Source organism: Platalea leucorodia (assembly GCF_965183815.1).
Source record: "Platalea leucorodia genome assembly, chromosome: 4".
Taxonomy (NCBI): domain Eukaryota; kingdom Metazoa; phylum Chordata; class Aves; order Pelecaniformes; family Threskiornithidae; genus Platalea; species Platalea leucorodia.
The window spans coordinates 88,227,655-88,246,209 of record NC_138826.1 but is presented as its reverse complement, the minus strand read 5'-3'; the positions used below and the strand labels follow the sequence as shown (position 1 = coordinate 88,246,209).

The following is an 18,555-nucleotide window of genomic DNA, read 5'->3' as shown; positions in this document are numbered from 1 at the left end:
ATTCTCCTTTATGTGTAGCAGAGTTTAAGTATAGCCCTGGCGCTAGTTATGAAGGAATGAAATCAGCTGGGACAAAGCCATTGAAACCTCCGACAAAAGCATGACGCGTTCCTTGGCACGTTCATAATCATCTGGAAGAGTGCGTTTTTCTCGGTGGGACTCTTCAAGCAGTAGGAAAGCAAAACACTTCTACTGGCTTTTCATGGATGTGGTGGGAGAAAATGAGGCCTTGCAGCAGTTCTTTGAAGGTAAGAGTCAAGTTTAAAGGGGGAGTCTTAACAATTTCTGCCAGCAGCAAAAATATAGTAGTTGTTTGGGGTTAATTGAAGAGGAAAAAGAGCCCCACAACCCAAAGCTCTATGTACACAAAGTTATTGTGTAAGGCGATACCAGAATGAAACGGCACAAATGGTACAGATGCGCTGCAGTGCCTTTTTCGTTGTACTTTGGCCAGGAGACCAGCGGGAAGGTGGACGCAGCAGAGCCTGCGGTGCCGCCGTGGTTACTGCCGGGAAGAAAAACGGGGAAGTGGCTGAGGTCTCCGTGCAATTTCTCACTTCTGAAACCTTAGCCATTTTGACGAGGTTTGAGAGCTCCCTTCCTGCTCTATCGTACCATGTCAGGTTAAAGAGGGGTTTCTTTCCACTAATATCATTCTTCTGAAATGGCCCGATTGTAACTGGTAAAATGCTAGTTGTGGCAGTGTCCTCAGGATCCTTCTGAGAAGTTAGCCTCAAATTTTTCTTTGTTTTTTGCCTGGGATCTGTCTTGCCTTTTTCCCAAAGACATTTTACATTCAAGCAAGGCCCCATTATTCTCCTGCCTTTCTCTTACCACAAAATTTACTTTCTAATAGATTCTACAATCAAATTGCTTTTCTCAGGCCCTGCCATAACATGATTCAAAATGGCTGTTCAAACGCTTATGTATTTTTTACTATTTTCTAAATCTTTTCTTTCCCTTCCTTGAATTTACACTTTGCATTTTTTTTTTTTTTTTTTTTTAATATTAACCTTTCAATTCCAAGCTTCTCTTTCTGTATTTGTTTTCCTTCTGTTACCTGTGGAGGTATTCATGTCATACTGGTCTCAGACTAACTTGGAAAACTACCTTTTCTGTTTTGGATAATATGGACAATTTTTGTTTCCCTGCATTTAATTTCCATTGTGCTAAATAAGTGATTTTTTTTTTTTTTTTTTTCCCCCTGGCACTCTGTTGGTCTAGGTGAGAGATGGCAACTCTAAATTTTGAGTTTTAGTTTCAAACTAGGAAATTAAAGATTCTCTAGCATTGATCAAGAAAAGGTATTTAAGCCAAGAAATTTAAATCAGTGAACCACAATCTAGGGCTGCTAGCCAGCAAATGCGTTGTTTTATAGATGTTAGGGAATTCATACCATGTTTCTTAAGTTCACTAAGTCACGGAGATCAAAAGCTAACAAACTGCCTTGGCTTTGCTTTCATCAAGGTGTTTGTTTTTATCAAGCTATTTGTTCAAATATGCACTGTATAGCTGTTAAATACTCAAAATAGTGTTGGACATGAGTTATATAAAAAGAAAATCTCATAATCAGAAACATTTTTAGTAACTGACTTGGAAAAGAGGACTCTAGGGAGTTTGGGCTATGTTCTGTTGGCTTTTGTGATGATACTTTGATGGTAGAAGGTATCTCAGATATTTTAACTGTATGAGCTCTTTAATGAGAATTACTAATTGTAATTCTAGAATTCCTAATGTAACTCTTTAGAAGGTAGTTCAGTAGAATGTCTGTCTGGGCCAGCATGAGGGGGAGAGGCCTTGTCAATTCCATTTAATTGCAGGAAAAAGAAACACCTTCGGAGGTTTTGTTCCTTCAGTACCATTGCATGGTTCTGCTGTGTAGTGCTAGAATACGACGAAGGTCTGCTAGCGCGATGCAGCCTGCAGGGATGCTGCTAGATGGCTGAATTTCATTATCTGGACGCTGAGATTAGATACATGTCGAGGCTACAAGAGCTAATCATTCTTTCATTCAGCATGTAGTAGCTAGGCTCCTCTTGCTCTTAAACTATAGGTAAATCTGCAAAGGGAGCGAGCTGGTTTAAAGCAGGGTTTGCACTCTCCAAGCAGGGCTTAGCTTCATTGAATATAAGGCCGACTTTAGCTGATGGCCTCTCTCCAGCTTAGCACTGTGGCTTGTGGGTTGGCTTTATAATGCCACCTCATGAGGCAAAAGCAATAAACTGCTAGTTCTAACTAGGTGGCCTCCGAGATTAGTCATAGCAGCACTAGGACATTGTCTTTCAAGGCTACAAAAAAGCTGAGTCCTGCAATATCAAGTGGAGAATGCCGCCACTGAGGAAGTCTCTCTCTGCTTCGTCAGTGGTTCAGTTTTGGCTTCCAAATGCATCAGCTGGCAACTCAGCACATTTATAGATCTGTTTTGTAAGATTATTTGAAATTCATGAGTAAAAAGAATCCCATTTTCCCTGTTGCTTTAGTTCCTTACAGTGCATATTTGTTTTGACACTGATTAGTAAGATAAACTCACATTTGCAATATTGAGAGGGGACAGTCTGAAAAGGGAGTTTTTTCAAGGGACATGAGATAATGTTTATTTTCCAAGGGAAATGAGATAATATTTATTTTCCTGTTGATCACTACTTTCAATAGTCAATAGACCTCTAGATTAGATACGACTCTGACTGGGATTTGACCTTCGCTTTTTCTCAAGAGTAAATGGCTTTTCTGTTGTCGAGTGGCTGCTCTGGGAAGTTATTGTCTTCTTTTCTGTCTCATTTCACTCCTCCCACACTAGAGATTTCATCTTTGAACAGTTTTTCCTATGATTTCTGTTGAAATTAATACTTTTTCATTAAAACACTTGGCGGTTTTTAATCAGTAGCTTCCTATTTGTCAGGGGAAGGTCAGAGCTCCTGATTAGCTCTTGTGCCTGTCTGTGTGTAGCAGAGCAATCTGTTCTTGCTGACGTTATTGATGGGTTGAGAAACTGAATGAAGGCCAACCGGGTTACACTGTTAAATTTGGTGGTCTTTTGTTGTTGTTGTTGTTGGAAGGTACCTCGAGGTGTCTGAAATGTGTGTGTTTGGTCTCAGGGCTCCCTGTGATCTAAAGAAGTCTCAGTGGAATCACCACCTCTCTGTATGCTCCTGCATGGGTAATACTGAATATAGTTTAGGGCTTTTGGTAAATAAATTAAGCCACAGAACACACATGCCGTTAAACACAAAACACTTAAACCCCAGAAGTGTCTTATCCCATTTTAAGGATGAGGGATTCTAACAGGAATAAAAGAGGAAGTGAGAAATTGAAAATATTAATTATAAGCTTTGTTTCTCTGGAAAATGTTACTTTGGGAAAAGCCATCTATCTTGACACAAGCTCACTCCTTACCACTTGGAGTTATAGGTCTTCCTGATGCTGAATAACTGAGACTGCGGTGTGTCCTGGCTGGCTGCAGTTCTGCCAGCTGCAGCTCTTCTGTCCTTAACCCTTTCCTGTTTGTTGCTGCCGTGTGCCCAAGGTTCATGTCTGGAGCTCTGCTGGCCCAGCAGCTTTTGTCAATGGCTCTGTTCCAGTCAAAATGAACTGGACTATCTTGAACAATTTAAATAGCGACCAGTACTTGGAGTCCTTCAGCGTGAAAGAAGTTAAGAAACTATCAGCCCCGTAAGTAATACTTACCTTAGTGTAAGTCAAGAAGTTCAGCTGGACTTCTCACTGAGCCGGTATAGTGGAGCTCAGAGTGCTGAGGCATGTTGTAGTGGTAAAGTATCTTCCGATGAAAATCAGTTAATAATTCTCAAGCAGAAACATTTCCCTCAAGTTGCAAGGGTTTGTAACAAACATGATGAATTTGTTCTTTAAGCAAGCAGGTATTACTGAGCGCTGACCGTATTCTGTGTGCCATTTTTACATCTTAAGCTGTATTTAAGAATTGTTCGCTGTATAGAGTAGCTGATGTTTTAACACAAATCTTACTACAAGTAGTTGGATTTGGCTGGGAACTTCTTGGCATCCTCTTTTAATGTCAGGAAATGATCAGTTTAGTATTGATTTTTCATCAATACTAGAAGTTTGACATAATATTTTATTGGTTGTGGACTGAATTTATGTTTGCAGAAAGAGCACCCTAATAGCCTGGTTACTTGGGTACTCCTTTGGAAAGTGATGGCTGTGTTTAAGCCAAATTCAGAACAGTGTGTGACTTTCTCTGAAATGGCTGCTCTGGGAAAGACATAAAACTTACTGCAAGGAATTTCTGGTTCTCTGTCCCTCCTCCTTCACTTCGCATTTAGATACTATTGAAAAGGAGGCCCCTGATTTAAATGTGGTCATATGTAAGGCACTACATGGAAATGTTGGGAGAATGAATCAGGGCAGGTAATTCAGGGACTGAGGCTGATGGCTGCAGGAGTGTGAAGTGAAGCTGAGGAGCCAGGTGATGAGCCTCAAGGCTGGGGGAAAGGAGGGGGTGTCTGCCAAAGAGAGAGAGATGAAGCAAGCAACTGTCAGATTAGGAGGCTGGAGTTTGGGCTACTCCTTAGGGGCCTGGGGCTGGGAATAGGGACAGGCTAGGCAAGAATGGACAGGGAAACAGAAGCCAGTGGTAGAACTGACAGGTTTTAGGCTTCAGATTGAAGGAGAGATAATAACAGAATATGAAGCTTATGGAGAAATGGGAAAAATAGCATCATATGCTGCCTATGACTGCACTCTGTTCTGCAAACAACTGTATATGAAACCCCAGTCACTGTCTTGGCCTTTCATCTTCATCAGTTTCTTGTGTAGCTGGCAATCCTCTGCACCGTGACACTAAAGCTGAATGTGTCACCTAGTGCATCAGACTCTTCCCAGAGCTGGCTGCGCACATTGCGGTGTGGAGTGTGGACTGGGAGCAGAGATCCCCGAGCGCGGGCCGATAAAGGCTGCTGACTCCGCATATCCTGGCTTGCATACTGCCCGTACCTATTAAGTACTTACTGTGATCAAATGCCTGTGAAATGGATGCCGCCATTTTAAATAAATTTGCATGTGATCCAGCAGCTCCTCCTCTGCTGAAACAGGTGCCAGTGCAAGCACACGACGCCACTGACCTGGAAAGTACATTCAGAAAGAAAGAATAAAGTTCTATAGGGCAGCCAAATGTACTGGCTCTTCTGCGCACCTGTATTGTGAACTTTCATTAGTGGTGGCCTGTCTTCTTCCTGGTGTGCTTCCTTCCTCTCCCAGCACAGAATTACTTATTCCTTCCTCCTCATCCTACCCATTTAACTGTTTATGCAAAGTGGAGAGATTAAGAGGGGATGATACATATTGCTGTTGTCATCACTTAGCAACTGAGGCAGTCTCTGGACTGTGGGATGCCCATGTTAAAGGCCCCGTCCTTGTTTGATTCCTAGCTGTACTTCAAAAGAGCTTGTCTCTGACCTTGGTCAAAATAAGGAATTCTTGGTTTTGTGGTACAGGAAAAACACTTTGTATCTGACCTCTAGCCTCATGTTAAGAACAAAATTATATCGCTCTGCATGAGGGCCAGGTAATTTGGGCAGGTGGGTAAAGGAAGGAGAAGGTGACTGAATCATTTTCCTGTGGACTACATTAGCAGAAGAAGTGTTTGAGATTCAAGGGGTGATATCCTAAGTTCAGACATGAAGATGAAAAGATGAGAATCCAGCAAGTTTGAGGAAGGCTGCTGAAGAAAGCCAGGCTCTTTTTTGCTGTCAAGCTGGTTTTGCAAAGTACTTTGTTCACTGCTACTTTGGGACTTTCCATGACACAATTTTGCTGAGGCAAGTAAGTATGCTGCACCTATTGAATCTGTTCTCAGATGGGCCGAGGACAGGTTTGTATACAATGCCAGTGTGTTGGGATGCAGGGATCTGTCAGTAGCACATCTGCAAGTTGCTACCTCACAGTGAAAGGCAGCCCAAACCGTCTGCAGTAGTGATAAGCAAATGATGCCTAGATTAATCTGTGATCCCGAAGCAATTTAGGAGATGTTTATTAGTAATGTGAATTTATGTATTAAGACAGACACACGAGGGAATTCTTGTGCAAGGTGGTGGAAGTGGATTTTTATATGCTGCTTGCAGTTAAGTAATATCTAAACACTGGGTCAAGAAGAAACCACGTCAGACAGAGACATCAGGAAAGAAACCAGAAGAAATTTTATGATACGACTTCTTACCATGCACACATCTTGATGCTAGTACAGTGAGAAGACAGTAAAAGCCCCAAAGGCAGTTACTGCTCTCGTGCTCGATGACAGTGACCAACCTTTTGTGATCACCTGCTCTGCGGCGGAGCTGAGGGGAAACGGTTGGCAGCAGCCGCTGGGGGCTGAGCCACCCGGCGCCGGATTTATAGGCTGGTCCGCTTCATCTGGTGCAGCAGTGGGACGGAGCCACGCACAGCTCCTGTGCCTCGCTGGAGAGAGCAATAACTTCAAGGTCCTTATCTCGTTTGCTTTCTGGCTGGCCACACCTGTGTTTATGGAAGGCTTGCTGCAGAGGTGGGGAGCCTACAAAGTAGTTCTGTTTGTTTGTTTTTTTTAGAGAGTTCCGGCTGACTTTCTACAAAAGTTGTCATGAATTCCGGAGACTTTATAATCATAAAATCTGTTTATAGCCTTCAGTTACCAAGCAACAAAGGACAAAGTACTGAACCTTTCCATTCATGAATACATTTAACAAGTTAGTTTTTCAGGGAAAATAAAAGGAAGCCACCAATCACACATTTCTAAAACTTTATTTTTGCTTTCTTTAAGCTAAGGACGGTGGATTTTTAAACTGTTTCAAAAACTCACTTGCAGTACCAATGCAGAAAGTGGATCTGTGTGAGAGAACGTCTGAGCTTTGACCCAATCGCCTGCTTTGATCCCAATGTAAAAGAGTACGACGTTAGCGTCAAAACCCCCTTTTCCAGTTGCAGACTGGGGCCCTTCATCCACTTGCTGTGGTAATTCACCGAAGCCTTAATGCCATGCATGAACTGGTGTTTGCCTGGCGTTGCAGTGTCATCTTCATCTTCCCCTGCACAGCCTCTTTTACTCTGCATTTCCCCTCATCCTTTCTCCCAGTGGCTAAAACCAGAAGCGTAACCCATCCGTTACACATAAGATAGGAAAGATTTGGTTTTCCTTTGTGTAGGAGAGTGGGCGGTGTTACTTAGTCTGAAGTACTGACGACTCCCTCCAAATTCCTCTCCTGTAATTTCTGTCTTTTTGACATTTTTAATTTTAGGGCAAGATGTCCATGGAGCCTTGGAGAATCCCATGGTGGATACAAGTATGTTGGAAGAATTCATCAGTAGTGATGCAGAGTTTGGAACTTTGTAAGTATTACTTTGTAAGTATTACTTTGTAAGTATTACTTTGTAAGTATTACTTTGTAAGTATTACTTTGTAAGTATTACTTTGTAAGTATTACTTTGTAAGTATTACTTTGTAAGTATTACTTTGTAAGTATTCCACTCCTTAGCAACAGCTCTTAAATTGTTTTCATTAGTGCCATGATAAAATCCGAATGCAACAGTCAGACCTGAAATTTGAGTTTCAAGAGGATTGTGGCTCTCTTTATATTGTTGCTTGAAGCTGTGTAAGAAGACTTGGAAAAATCAGTTACAGACAGTAATGGAAATATGGTCATCTCGTAGTTCAACAGAATGAATGATAATGAAGTCTGGGATAATTCACAACTGTTATGCTAATTGTGGCATTAAATGCAAAGCTGTTATTTCAATATTCCTGTAAGTGCTAGTTTAGTGTTTATGTACAGAATAAGTGATATAAGTGAGACTAATGTATAATAAATTGAGAGAATAATGTAAACCTCCCAGTCTGAGGGAAGCAGGGCTACTGTTTTCATCCTAATGCGTCATTCAGAACAGAGAAACTGTCCATTAATCTCTTCTGAGACTAACTTTAAGAGATACAAAGGATACATAATGCAAAGGGTCATGCTCAAGGGTGGAAAGTTATGCAGCACAGATCTATCAAAAACTTCAAACCCAAATCTTTCATCTAGACAACTATCAGATGACTGTTGTTCAATGCAAAATATTATTAATGGGCTGACACTTGCACTTGCTAAGAAGCAGAGCAAGAGGGGATGTTTTAAAAATAATTAAACATGAGATTTTTTCATTCTGCACACTCTCAGCAGTACACATATTTACTTACAGTGGGCTAAATAGGCTTCTACCTTGTCTAAATCATGAATAATGAATTGATTCTCTCTCTGCCCGTGCTGTAAAAGTAAAGGAGAATGAAGAGGTTGTTGTATATTAATATACGTAACCTTTATTTTTAGAGTAGCTAAATATGTATCAGGTTAAACAGATTAATGAACTCCTGTATGACAACTTTAAAATGTTATTTTTTTGCTTTTATACACAAAACATAGCAGAAATGTACATGTATATATGCTATTATGTAGCTTAGTGTAGTGTGTTAACCCAGCAGGCAGCTAAACACCACACAGCCGTTCATTCACTTTCCCCCCCGCAGTGGGATGGGGGAGAGAATTAAAAAAAAAAAAAAAAAAAAAAAAAGGTAAAATATGTGGGTTGAGATAAAGATTGTATCAACACAGGCTGGGGGATGAAGGGATTGAGTGCAGCCCTGCCGAGAAGGACTTGGGGGTACTGGTGGATGAAAAGCTGGACATGAACCAGCAATGTGCTCTCGCAGCCCAGAAAGCCAACCGTATCCTGGGCTGCATCACAAGAAGCGTGGCCAGCAGGTCGAGGGAGGGGATTCTGCCCCTCTGCTCTGCTCTGGTGAGACCCCACCTGCAGTACTGCGTCCAGCTCTGGGGTCCTCAGCACAGGAAGGACGTGGACCTGTTGGAGTGGGTCCAGAGGAGGGCCACAAAAATGATCAGAGGGATGGAGCACCTCTGCTGTGAGGAAAGGCTGAGGGAGTTGGGCTTGTTCAGCCTGGAGAAGAGAAGGCTTCAGGGAGACCTTATTGTAGTTTTTCAGTACTTAAAGGGAGCTTATAAGAAAGATGGGGACAGACTTTTTAGCAGGGCCAATAGCGATAGGACAAGGGGTAATGGTTTTAAACTAAAAGAGGGTAGATTCAGACTAGATATAAGGAAGAAATTTTTTACAATGAGGGTGGTGAAACACTGGAACAGGTTGCCCAGAGAGGTGGTAGATGCCTCATCCTTGGAAACATTCAGGGACAGGCTGGATGGGGCTCTGAGCAACCTGATCTAGTTGAAGATGTCCCTGCTCATTGCAGGGTGGTTGGACTAGATGACCTTTAAAGCTCCCTTCCAGCCCAAAGCATTCTATGATTCTGTGATTCTATATATAAAATGCAGATCAACATAATAGCATGTGCAATATGGAATGCAGAATGCAAAGGGTGCTGTTACCACCAAGGTCTTGGGTGCATCTGGAAATGTCCTAATGTAATAGAGGAACCCTCTGTAGTTCCTTTAAATGGCAGTGAGATGGCATAGGATTTTCTCTCCCTTAAGCTGCTTTGAAAGCACCATCATGAAGGACTGAAAAACTTGAAATAAAATAGGAGATGTGGCAGACCTGTGCCCTCAACTGACAGGAGACAGAAGCATAGCCTCTCTGTAGCAGTCTGCTATTGACTTAGAATGCTCCTATTTTCAGTGCAGAAGGAATGAAGTGGTTTTGCTACGTAGTGTGAGAACACCTGCTTGTTGCTGAGAGCTACTCATGGAGGACTTGGCCTAGCTTAAACTATGGTGTAGTTCCAGGTCTCACTCTAAGAGAGTAATGTCTGATAGGAGACACACTGTAAGTGTAAAAGCAAAACAGAGTATCATAGGGAGATATAATACAATATAATCAAGCATATGTACCAAAGGGTAAATAATCAAGAACCTTCTTTCAAACCTCAGGCATGTGAATGGGCTGAGCTGTTGGAGACAAGTTGAGAGCAAAGCTCCTAGTGTCAACCACACACAAGGAAACATTCACTTTCTGCCTGAAAATCAGGAGAAAGCTGCACAGTAAAATACGGGCTGGCATGTTCTTGTACAGAGCACTGTGCCTCGAGTTCTTTAGAAAGGAATCAGGAGAGGTCATGTTTTCAGAGATTTACCTGTTTGAGTAACAAAAACTAGTGAACACTAAAAACTACAGAGCACACTTAAGTTGTTTGGCTTTCCACAACGACCTCTCCGAGCAGGGGTGTTAAAACATAAATCTCTCCTGCTTGGCTATGGGGTTTGGGAAAGTGGTGGCTATGGATCACATGGAATTTCTTGGTTCCCAGCCAAGATTCCCCTGTCATGCCTCCAGTCCCCGGCTCTCAAAATGACTATCTGAGCATAACTGCCTTCCCATCTTGTAGTCCCCATGCCTCTGCTCCCTGTAATGCTCCCACTGGGTGTCTGAAGGTGCTGCGCTATGCTGGGACCTTGCCTCACCAGGGTGCCAAGGGTGTTCCTCCTGTGCAGTGCTGGCTGCCAACACTCCTGAGCTGCTGTGGAGGTGGCCCTGCTTTCCAGTTCATAGGACGTGAACTGGGAGATGAGCCTCTTGCTTATGTAGCTCTACCCAGAGGAAAGCAGTCCAGCTCTGCCTGAATTTGGCATGGCACGGTGTTACTCGGCAGGCATTTTCATGGCAGGTGACATGGAAGCTGTTGGACGACGGTACTACATGGGGTGCTGCATGGATCTGCCCTTTGTGAGCACCTTTGTCATGGGCAAGAAAGCCTAGACTCAAGAAATTTTTACTTTGTTACCAATTTAATTTTTAATTTGTTACTCATGTATTGAGAAAAAGAGAATATAAACAGTTAAACACTTGGGGAAACATCCTTCCCCCCGCCACCACCCCTTTTCAAGGCTCAATTTAAACCGAGCACTTCTCCCTCCTTCCTACTCCCCGTGTTCCAAATAGAACTGGAAGATTTGCGTAGGACTGAAAAGAGGAAGAGTAGCTCGTCACCTGTGGAAACCCCAGGTTAAGCTTCCAGATCTTTTCAGTCAGCTTGTAAAAGGCCTTGTTTTAAACTGAGCAAATGGGTGTCCCAGCTGTGTGGCAGCTCCCCCCCGCCCCAGCACGTGGGCTGCCTCTCTGGGGAGTTAGGTGCTAAAATGGGACCTGCTGACATCTAATAGTGGCCAAGAGCACTTTGGCCAAACTAAGGTCTTAAGAAATTGGCTACAGTTAGTGGATAAAGATGCTACACATCTTTAACCTGTAGTCTAGAGAAAATGGGAAGGAAGGAGGGTTGAAGTCAGCGGGTCCTAGAAGCGGGGTTTGGGCAAGAGCTGGCAGGGATGGTGCCTCCCTGCATAGAATCATAGAATCGTTTAGGTTGGAAAAGACCTTTAAGATCATTGAGTCCAACCGTTAACCTAGCGCTGCCAAGTCCACCACTAAACCATGTCCCTAAGCACCACATTTACCCATCTTCTAAATGCCTCCAGGGTTGGGGACTCAACCACTTCCCTGGGCAGCCTGTTCCAGTGCCTGACAACCCTTTCAGTGAAGAAATTTTTCCTAATATCCAATCTAAACCTCCCCTGGCATGGGGGAGAGGTGGAGGGCCGTAGGAGATGGTCTGACAAAGCACAAGTGATATTGCTCCTTTGAGAAGGAGCAGCAACCACAATGAGCAATGCTTTCTGAAGACACTTGTCAGTAGTCTGGTGGTCTGCTTTCAGCATTGCCTTGTGGTTATCCTCCATGTCTCCTCCCAGTAGAAATTAAAATCTCTTTTTCATCCCCAGGCAAAGCCAGTTGCCAGACTCCCCACCGGACTCTGGATCGGAACCATGTTCTCCGCCACAGCTCCAGAGTAGGTTACGTGACTTCTGCCTCTCCCAAGCTCGAAGGAAGGTCTCCAGCTCCTCTTTCTCCTTACTTTCTTGTCTGTTTACTTCTTGCAGCCACATGGTATGATGCTACATGGCCCAGTGGGCTGCAAGCTCCGCTCCCGTGCCCATCTGCTGCGGCACCCAGCAGGCTTCCTTGCAGGTTCATGGAGACTTACTCTGACCCCAGTGCCAGTGGGCATCCCTGCAGCCTCCCCCAAGGCTGCTGTCTGAAGACAGGAAATGCTGTGACTCCTTGGAATAATTCTACATCCTCCAGCTGTTTGGGTTTTAATTATTCATACTTTCAGCCAAGTGCATCTCAGATTTCTGGGTAAATGATAACGCTTTTATGCAAAGGATGAGACAAATAATAGAAGAAAAAGTAGAGCTGGTAGAAGACGTGGTTTAAGACTGGTGTAAAATCTCCGTGGGTGCAGGGTTTTCCACAGGATGGCAGTGTTTAGACATTTTTGTAACAATTGTGGTGGAGGGTGCTTTAAACATCTTGATTGAAGTTCAGATTGGAAGTAGGAATGGATTTCAATTTTTAAAACGTTAGAAGGCCCAAGAGGGATCAACAGGTGCTTCATAACTGGATTGTAAAAACATTCAGGCGTTTTGCAATACTTGGTGCAGGGATTTGTGCATAAGGATCTAGTAAGTGTTCTGATGACTGGTATGAGAGAAAAAAAAAACAACAACCCTGTCATATCTATGTAAGCAAGTGAAATGGTGTTCATATACCATCTGCCATATTCACCCACCAGCATGTTGTGGATGCTTAATTATTTAAAATACGCTGGCCAGTGTAAGCATCCAACCATGATACCTAGGAAGAATGAATTGACTGATGCATGCCAGAGGGGGACCTCCCTGGTTATGGGGAGAGAAATGTGAATTCATCAGTGTTAGTCTTGGGCTTGCAGATGCTCTGTCCCTGTCTCCTCTTCTCTACAGAGCTCAGTTACGTGTTACATGTGATGTGGGGGAAGGAAGCTGCGCTTGGGTTTCTCAGTGAAGCTATTTGTGTTCTTTATTTGTTTGTTTTCCAGTAGACAGTGCCAGTTAGTCAAAATCGTATTATTTTTTTGAGGGAATACTTTTGTTATTGGAACTTAAGATACAAAATACTTCTTAACCAAATGTGGAACTTTTGAACAAACCCAGAAAAAGAATAACAATGTTCTGCTCATGGAGAAACCTTAGTTTGAGTACCTACTGTGCCTTTGGAATAAGGTTTTTTCCCTTTGCACAAAGGAGCGTTTTTTGAAATCTCAGTTTCTAGGAACGGGGAAAACTGCTACCCATCAGTTTCCCCTTGAGATCTCTTCATTAATGCATTAGTTTAACTGCTACTACTGTTTCCTATATAAGAAGGAAAGCGAGTTCACACTTGGTGGAGTGCAATTATTTAAGATAAAGCTGTGATTTTAATACAAATGTCAGGAGACAATAAAACCGTGCTATGTATGCACTGTGTAAATTTTTAAGAAGAGATCAACTTCTCTATTCATACGAAATAAAAAAGTAAACTAATTTATGTTTTGGAAGGAAAAATTGCATAATTCAGTTTTAAAAAGCCAACAGCAATCTTCTCCCCCCAGCAAATCAGAATCTGGGTGACAATACTGTTAGAACGAGATACCTGGGTATTCTCTTGTTATGATTCTGTAATATCTGTATTTATACTTATAAATGAGTAATGCAACATGTATTTTTAAAAAAGTATTTCTGCAGCGTCAGGCAAAAAAAGGAAGCTCTCACAATTACTGGGCGATGCCACTGATTCTCCAGTCCAGTCTCAGGACTCCAGACAAGGTAAGCAAATATGTGAACATGAAATTTCATGCTTCATACCATAGACAAGTAAATATTTTAAGAGCACAGCTCCTGATGGCTCTGAAAAGGTAGTGATATTAACAGTCTGTAGTCCACTACCAGGTTTGGAGGAATTTACCTTTTCAGTGTTTTTGAAAACCAGGAGCTATTTATATTTGACGAAGAGAAAACAAGCGTTAGAGGCTCATGTTTCCTGAGGAGACTCTGGGCAAAATATTCTGCCCTTCTCCATGTGTGATCCTGCAGCACACAGATGATACTGTACTCTGCTGACTTTGCTTGGCGCTAAATTGACTGGGCAAAGAAACCATCTTGGGTCAGCTTAACAGGGAATTAATGTGGTGGATGAGCAAACAGATTGCAGTTTCCCTTTATCATCTCAACTCCATATTTTTTCTACAGAGTGTATCCATGCGTAAGCTTGGTAAAAGCTGTGTGTTCTTCCCCACCCCTTCACCAAATTAATTTGGCTCATTGTTCCATCAAGATAAAAATGCTAAGCTTATACCGATTGATACAAAAAAGCTTATCAGGCATGTACAGAAATGGATCAGCTTCTGTGAAGTGTGAGGCTCTCTGTGAATGAACAGTTTGTAATGAACAGTTTATCTGAGGAATTTCACCCTTGTCTTTTAGTGGAAAATTTGACAGTTGCTGGTTATTTCCTCAGAGTAAGTTATTTTTAAGCATTAAATCAATCTTTTAGAACACTTTTAATGAGTAGTAACTGGATTTAGTAGGTTACTTATCCTTTGGTATCTTTTATTTGATCAGTGTTGCTTGATTGTGACTAGTCCTCTAGGTCTGCCACTGCTGGGAAGAGATGAGCAGTCGCTTCTGTATCTAAAAATGCTATTGCTGTTTTTAATACTTAAAGACACAGCTTTGAAATAACCTTTTCTTGGAGTCACTGTTAATAAAACCTCACTGACACATGTGCTATTGGAAAAAGAACACAGCCATTGGTAAAAATGGCATGGGGATCATTTAGAAATGAGGTGTGAATTTCTTTACTGTGGGTGGTATTTTTATATTTTCACTCTGCTGTATGTCATAAGTGGGGAATTGCAAATGAAGCTTGGGCCTGAAATGATTCTGTAGGCTCCGTCTTGCCATGCTGCCACTGGCTGTGGACGGATCTTAGTTTGTATGCTCAATGACATATTTTCTCCTGTCCTTACTGCACTCCATTTATCTGTCTCTCTTATCACATTCTCCTCTGTCTTCATAAAATATATAATATCTCAGAGAATTATGGTTGACCCTGTCTATCTGAATGCTATAATCTATAGTCAGAAAGCATTAACCAGTGAACCAGATGTAGTGGTGAATGTGCTTGCTATTGGAAAACTGTGCCTCCTGCTCCGGAACGAAGTACCTTTTGCAGTGAGTTGGAGTATATTCAGTTTAAACCTGTAGCAGAGAGAATGGGAAACTTATGTCATTATTTTGCTTAATTGCTTCTTGCAGTGTTGCAGATTTACAGTAAAATGCTTAGCTTTCCTTTTCCCCCCCCAAAGGAAACTATCCATTCTTGTGGGGAGAATAAAAATAGGAAGTGCTACTTGTGTAATATTTTGCAAATCAGGAAAGCTGAAAAATTTATTTTCTAGGGTAAGGGAATATAACATAATCTTTTGGAATAACTGCAAAGGACAATCAGATTTAAATATATATGCAATATATTTGTGCTTTATATGTATGTGTATATATACATGTAAATATATTTATAAAAATGTTTATGCAGGATTTTTGGCTAGTCACAAAAGTAATAACTGAATTGTCACTATCTTTCTACAGCAACCGTTAAGGACTGTGCTCCTGAAGTGCAAGAATACGACAGTGATGGACAGAATGCAGCTTTGGAAAGATGCTGTCAAGCTCTGACATGGCAACCGTATCAAACTTCTCAGTGGAACAGCTTATTTAACTCTAATTATGAAAAACTGTAAGCACTGATGTTTGCACTTGGAAAAAGGTTTTTTGTTGGTTTTGTTTGTTTGTTTGTTTGTTTTTTCCCCCTGGTATTGCACTTTTGTAGGAATAAATGATACATTTGGCATCCCTTGTTCTTACTGAAAATAAGACTGGAGAAGGAGGTATAGCAGGCATGATAGAATATGAATCTGCAGATGTATCAGGTCAGCAGAACTTTAAACACTGGTTGAAATTCATGCCAGTTTCTCTGATTTACCTTCAGGGATTTAGGGGCAAAAGAAAAATGAGTTTAACTTAAAATACCTATGAATTTTTGTCTTTTTTGGCAAACACATTGAACATATGGCATCTTTCCCTCTGATGGCCTAAAACATTAAAGAAAAATGGAAGTAGAAGATACCTGTATTACTTCTGGGCTCATATAACCTAAGTCTTAATAACCCTAGACATATATATATATGACGTGCAACTGTTTAGTCAAAGATTTAGAGTTTTCCTGTATGAATCAGAACTGTAAATCAGTTTTTTGCCACATGATCTGGCAAAGGTGATTCCAAGTTCACTTTACATCCCTGGTGTTCTCCATTCTAGTATTTAGTGAGTGATCCCTTTTAACAAAAGCCTTTCTACAGTGTCTGGTTTATTCCCCAGGATTGGTGCAAACAATTTGTCACTGTTGCCACAGAACTTAAATAGCATAGTAAATTTTAATTTTCCTCTAGCCCGACCTGCTGAAAGCACTCATGGGAGTTCGGAGTGTATCAGCATCATTGCTGGACACTGACGTTCCCTGTTTGCGCACAGCGTGACAGGGGCAGTCCGCATCTTACTGTGTCCCACACAACCCTTCTCCTGGAGGTATTGACATGACAAGAGAGCAGGCAGCTCATCGTCCACACCTTTCTATTCCTTGGGAGCTGGATGGGCCAGGAAACCTCCAGCCGTGTTTGTGGTGTGAGTTGTCACTCTAAATGGAAGTGGCTTCTAACTCCTGTTATGCTTTCAGTCAACGACTACATTAGAGCTGTGAGCTGATGGTGGGAGATTGCTCTCCTGCTGCTCCCCAATTACTTGTTGGTTCCCATATATTTAAAATTGAAGTTCCGGACTCTCGTTTCTTGGTGGCTTGTGTCAACAAAGACAATGTGATGCTGAGCACTAAAGCATCCAAATACATGTACTGCTACCCTTTACTGTGGAAGGGGATTGAGATATTACTTGCAGAGGAAGTCAGAGTTACTTTTAAGTGAGGTCAATGGCAGTGCCTTTGCTCCAAGGTGCGCTGTAATTACGGCACAGTGCACAGATTTTCTGAGTAGTGATCCTGTATTCTGTTAGCTTCAAGAGAGTCATGTGCTTATCGCTGCTCAGTGTAGATGGATTGGTCCCATACCTTGAAATTGCTGTGCCCACTTTAAGGACATTTCTCAGGTTAATTATTATTTTCCATTTTATTCATCCAGTATTTTAACCTTTTGATTATTTAATTTTCACAACAAAATTCTGGTAGCAGAGGTAGATTCATTAAAAAAGGTGACTCTACCATTAATTGTGCCCTGCATTGCATCTGCTGGGCACTTTTTTAGCCCTGTGCCCCGTTACTATTGTGATTGGTGGGACTCGGTTCTAAAGATGTTGTCTGAAGGGTAAAATTCTGAATAGAAAGAGGAATTTGAAGTGTAGTAGGGATGCTTGTGTGACAGGGATATCTCTTGCTATCTAAAAGTTCTTCAAGTTTTACAGTACTGCTTGGTAAGACTGACCATTCTTTGGGTGATCAGAACAAAATATGTATTTGCTCTGTAAATGGTGTACTCAGAAAATGATAAACATGAAATTCCTCTTTGGGAGTCATTGTTCCAAACAATTAAACTTGAAGAAATGGAAATTTGTCCTTTTGCTTCTCAGTCTGCTTGCATGTATAAGCAAGTACTCTGAAATTGCTTTAAGAATATTAGCTAATGAATTTGCTTCACACCTAAATCTGAAAAATGACTCCTTTCCCTACTATGAAATACACACATTTCCTACTTAAATAAAAAAGATTACCAGTTGTAGAAAGAAACTGAAGAAGTTTTGCTTCTTTAGTAGTGATGGCCTGAGGAGATGGTAGACACTTCATTATAATTTTAAATATGAATTAACATATGACTTAGTAGTTTTGAAGTAGTTACAAAGTAGTTTTCTCTTTATTCCCTGTCCCAGATAATCAGGGATTGTTTGAAAGGGGCCTTTTGTTCATAATTTATACAAGGATAATAAAGTCTGTACGTTTCTTGTAAAGTCTGTACATTTTGATTTTTCCAACTAATAATGTGCAAACGAATGGATGAGTTCTGAAAAGCCATCTTCAGTAACTGTGTTAATGAGAGGTTCTCAGTAGCATCAGACAAGATCATCATTACCAAACTTTCATTAGCAAGAGAAGCCAATGCCCATATAAGAGAACCTTGCCATGTAGTCCTATTATTTCAGAATTATCCACCACTTAAATCAGAGAACTGGAAACATTGTTGGAATGGTGAGCTCAGTCGCTCTTTTAGAAAGATCTTTTGATACCTTTCCTTGATTGCTGTGAATCATAAGGACAGAATACGCTTTCTTTTTGAGTGACAAATTAGCCCTTTGAATAAATAGAATAGGGTTTCCTTAGTTGGGGTAGGACAGACAACATTATAAAGGAGAGTTTTATAGTCATCTGGCCAGAGGGTCAGTATCGGTAGCTTTTCTTTTAGTCTGAGTAAAGCTGTATTCGAATCCCAGCAGCTTCTGCAGAAGCACTTGGTGTGGGAATTCGGGAACAAAATAGGGAGTCTTGCTGGCTCATTAGCACGTTGTTGTCTGCAGCACTAGTTCCGCTCTGTTGTTTATAGCAATGTTATAAAGAATACTTGAATACACTAAAAGATTTGGTTGTGCTTTTAGGTGAAGAGAGTTCCTTTATACCAGATTTACAAGA

The 18,555-nt window shown here is 41.5% G+C and overlaps 1 protein-coding gene across 1 annotated transcript in view; it reads left to right on the top strand.

Moving 5' to 3' along the window:
* Positions 1-202: 202 nt before the first annotated feature.
* Positions 203-18,555, top strand: part of MYRFL (myelin regulatory factor like) — a gene marked incomplete at both ends in the record, with an annotated part of 45,866 nt that continues 27,513 nt past the window's right edge. Inside the window, 6 exons of the mRNA XM_082310212.1 lie at positions 203-248; positions 7,245-7,335; positions 11,733-11,800; positions 11,892-12,150; positions 13,546-13,637; positions 15,459-15,606. Coding sequence (XP_082166338.1) covers positions 203-248; positions 7,245-7,335; positions 11,733-11,800; positions 11,892-12,150; positions 13,546-13,637; positions 15,459-15,606 — 704 coding nt within the window. The remainder of the gene's footprint in view (positions 249-7,244; positions 7,336-11,732; positions 11,801-11,891; positions 12,151-13,545; positions 13,638-15,458; positions 15,607-18,555) is intronic.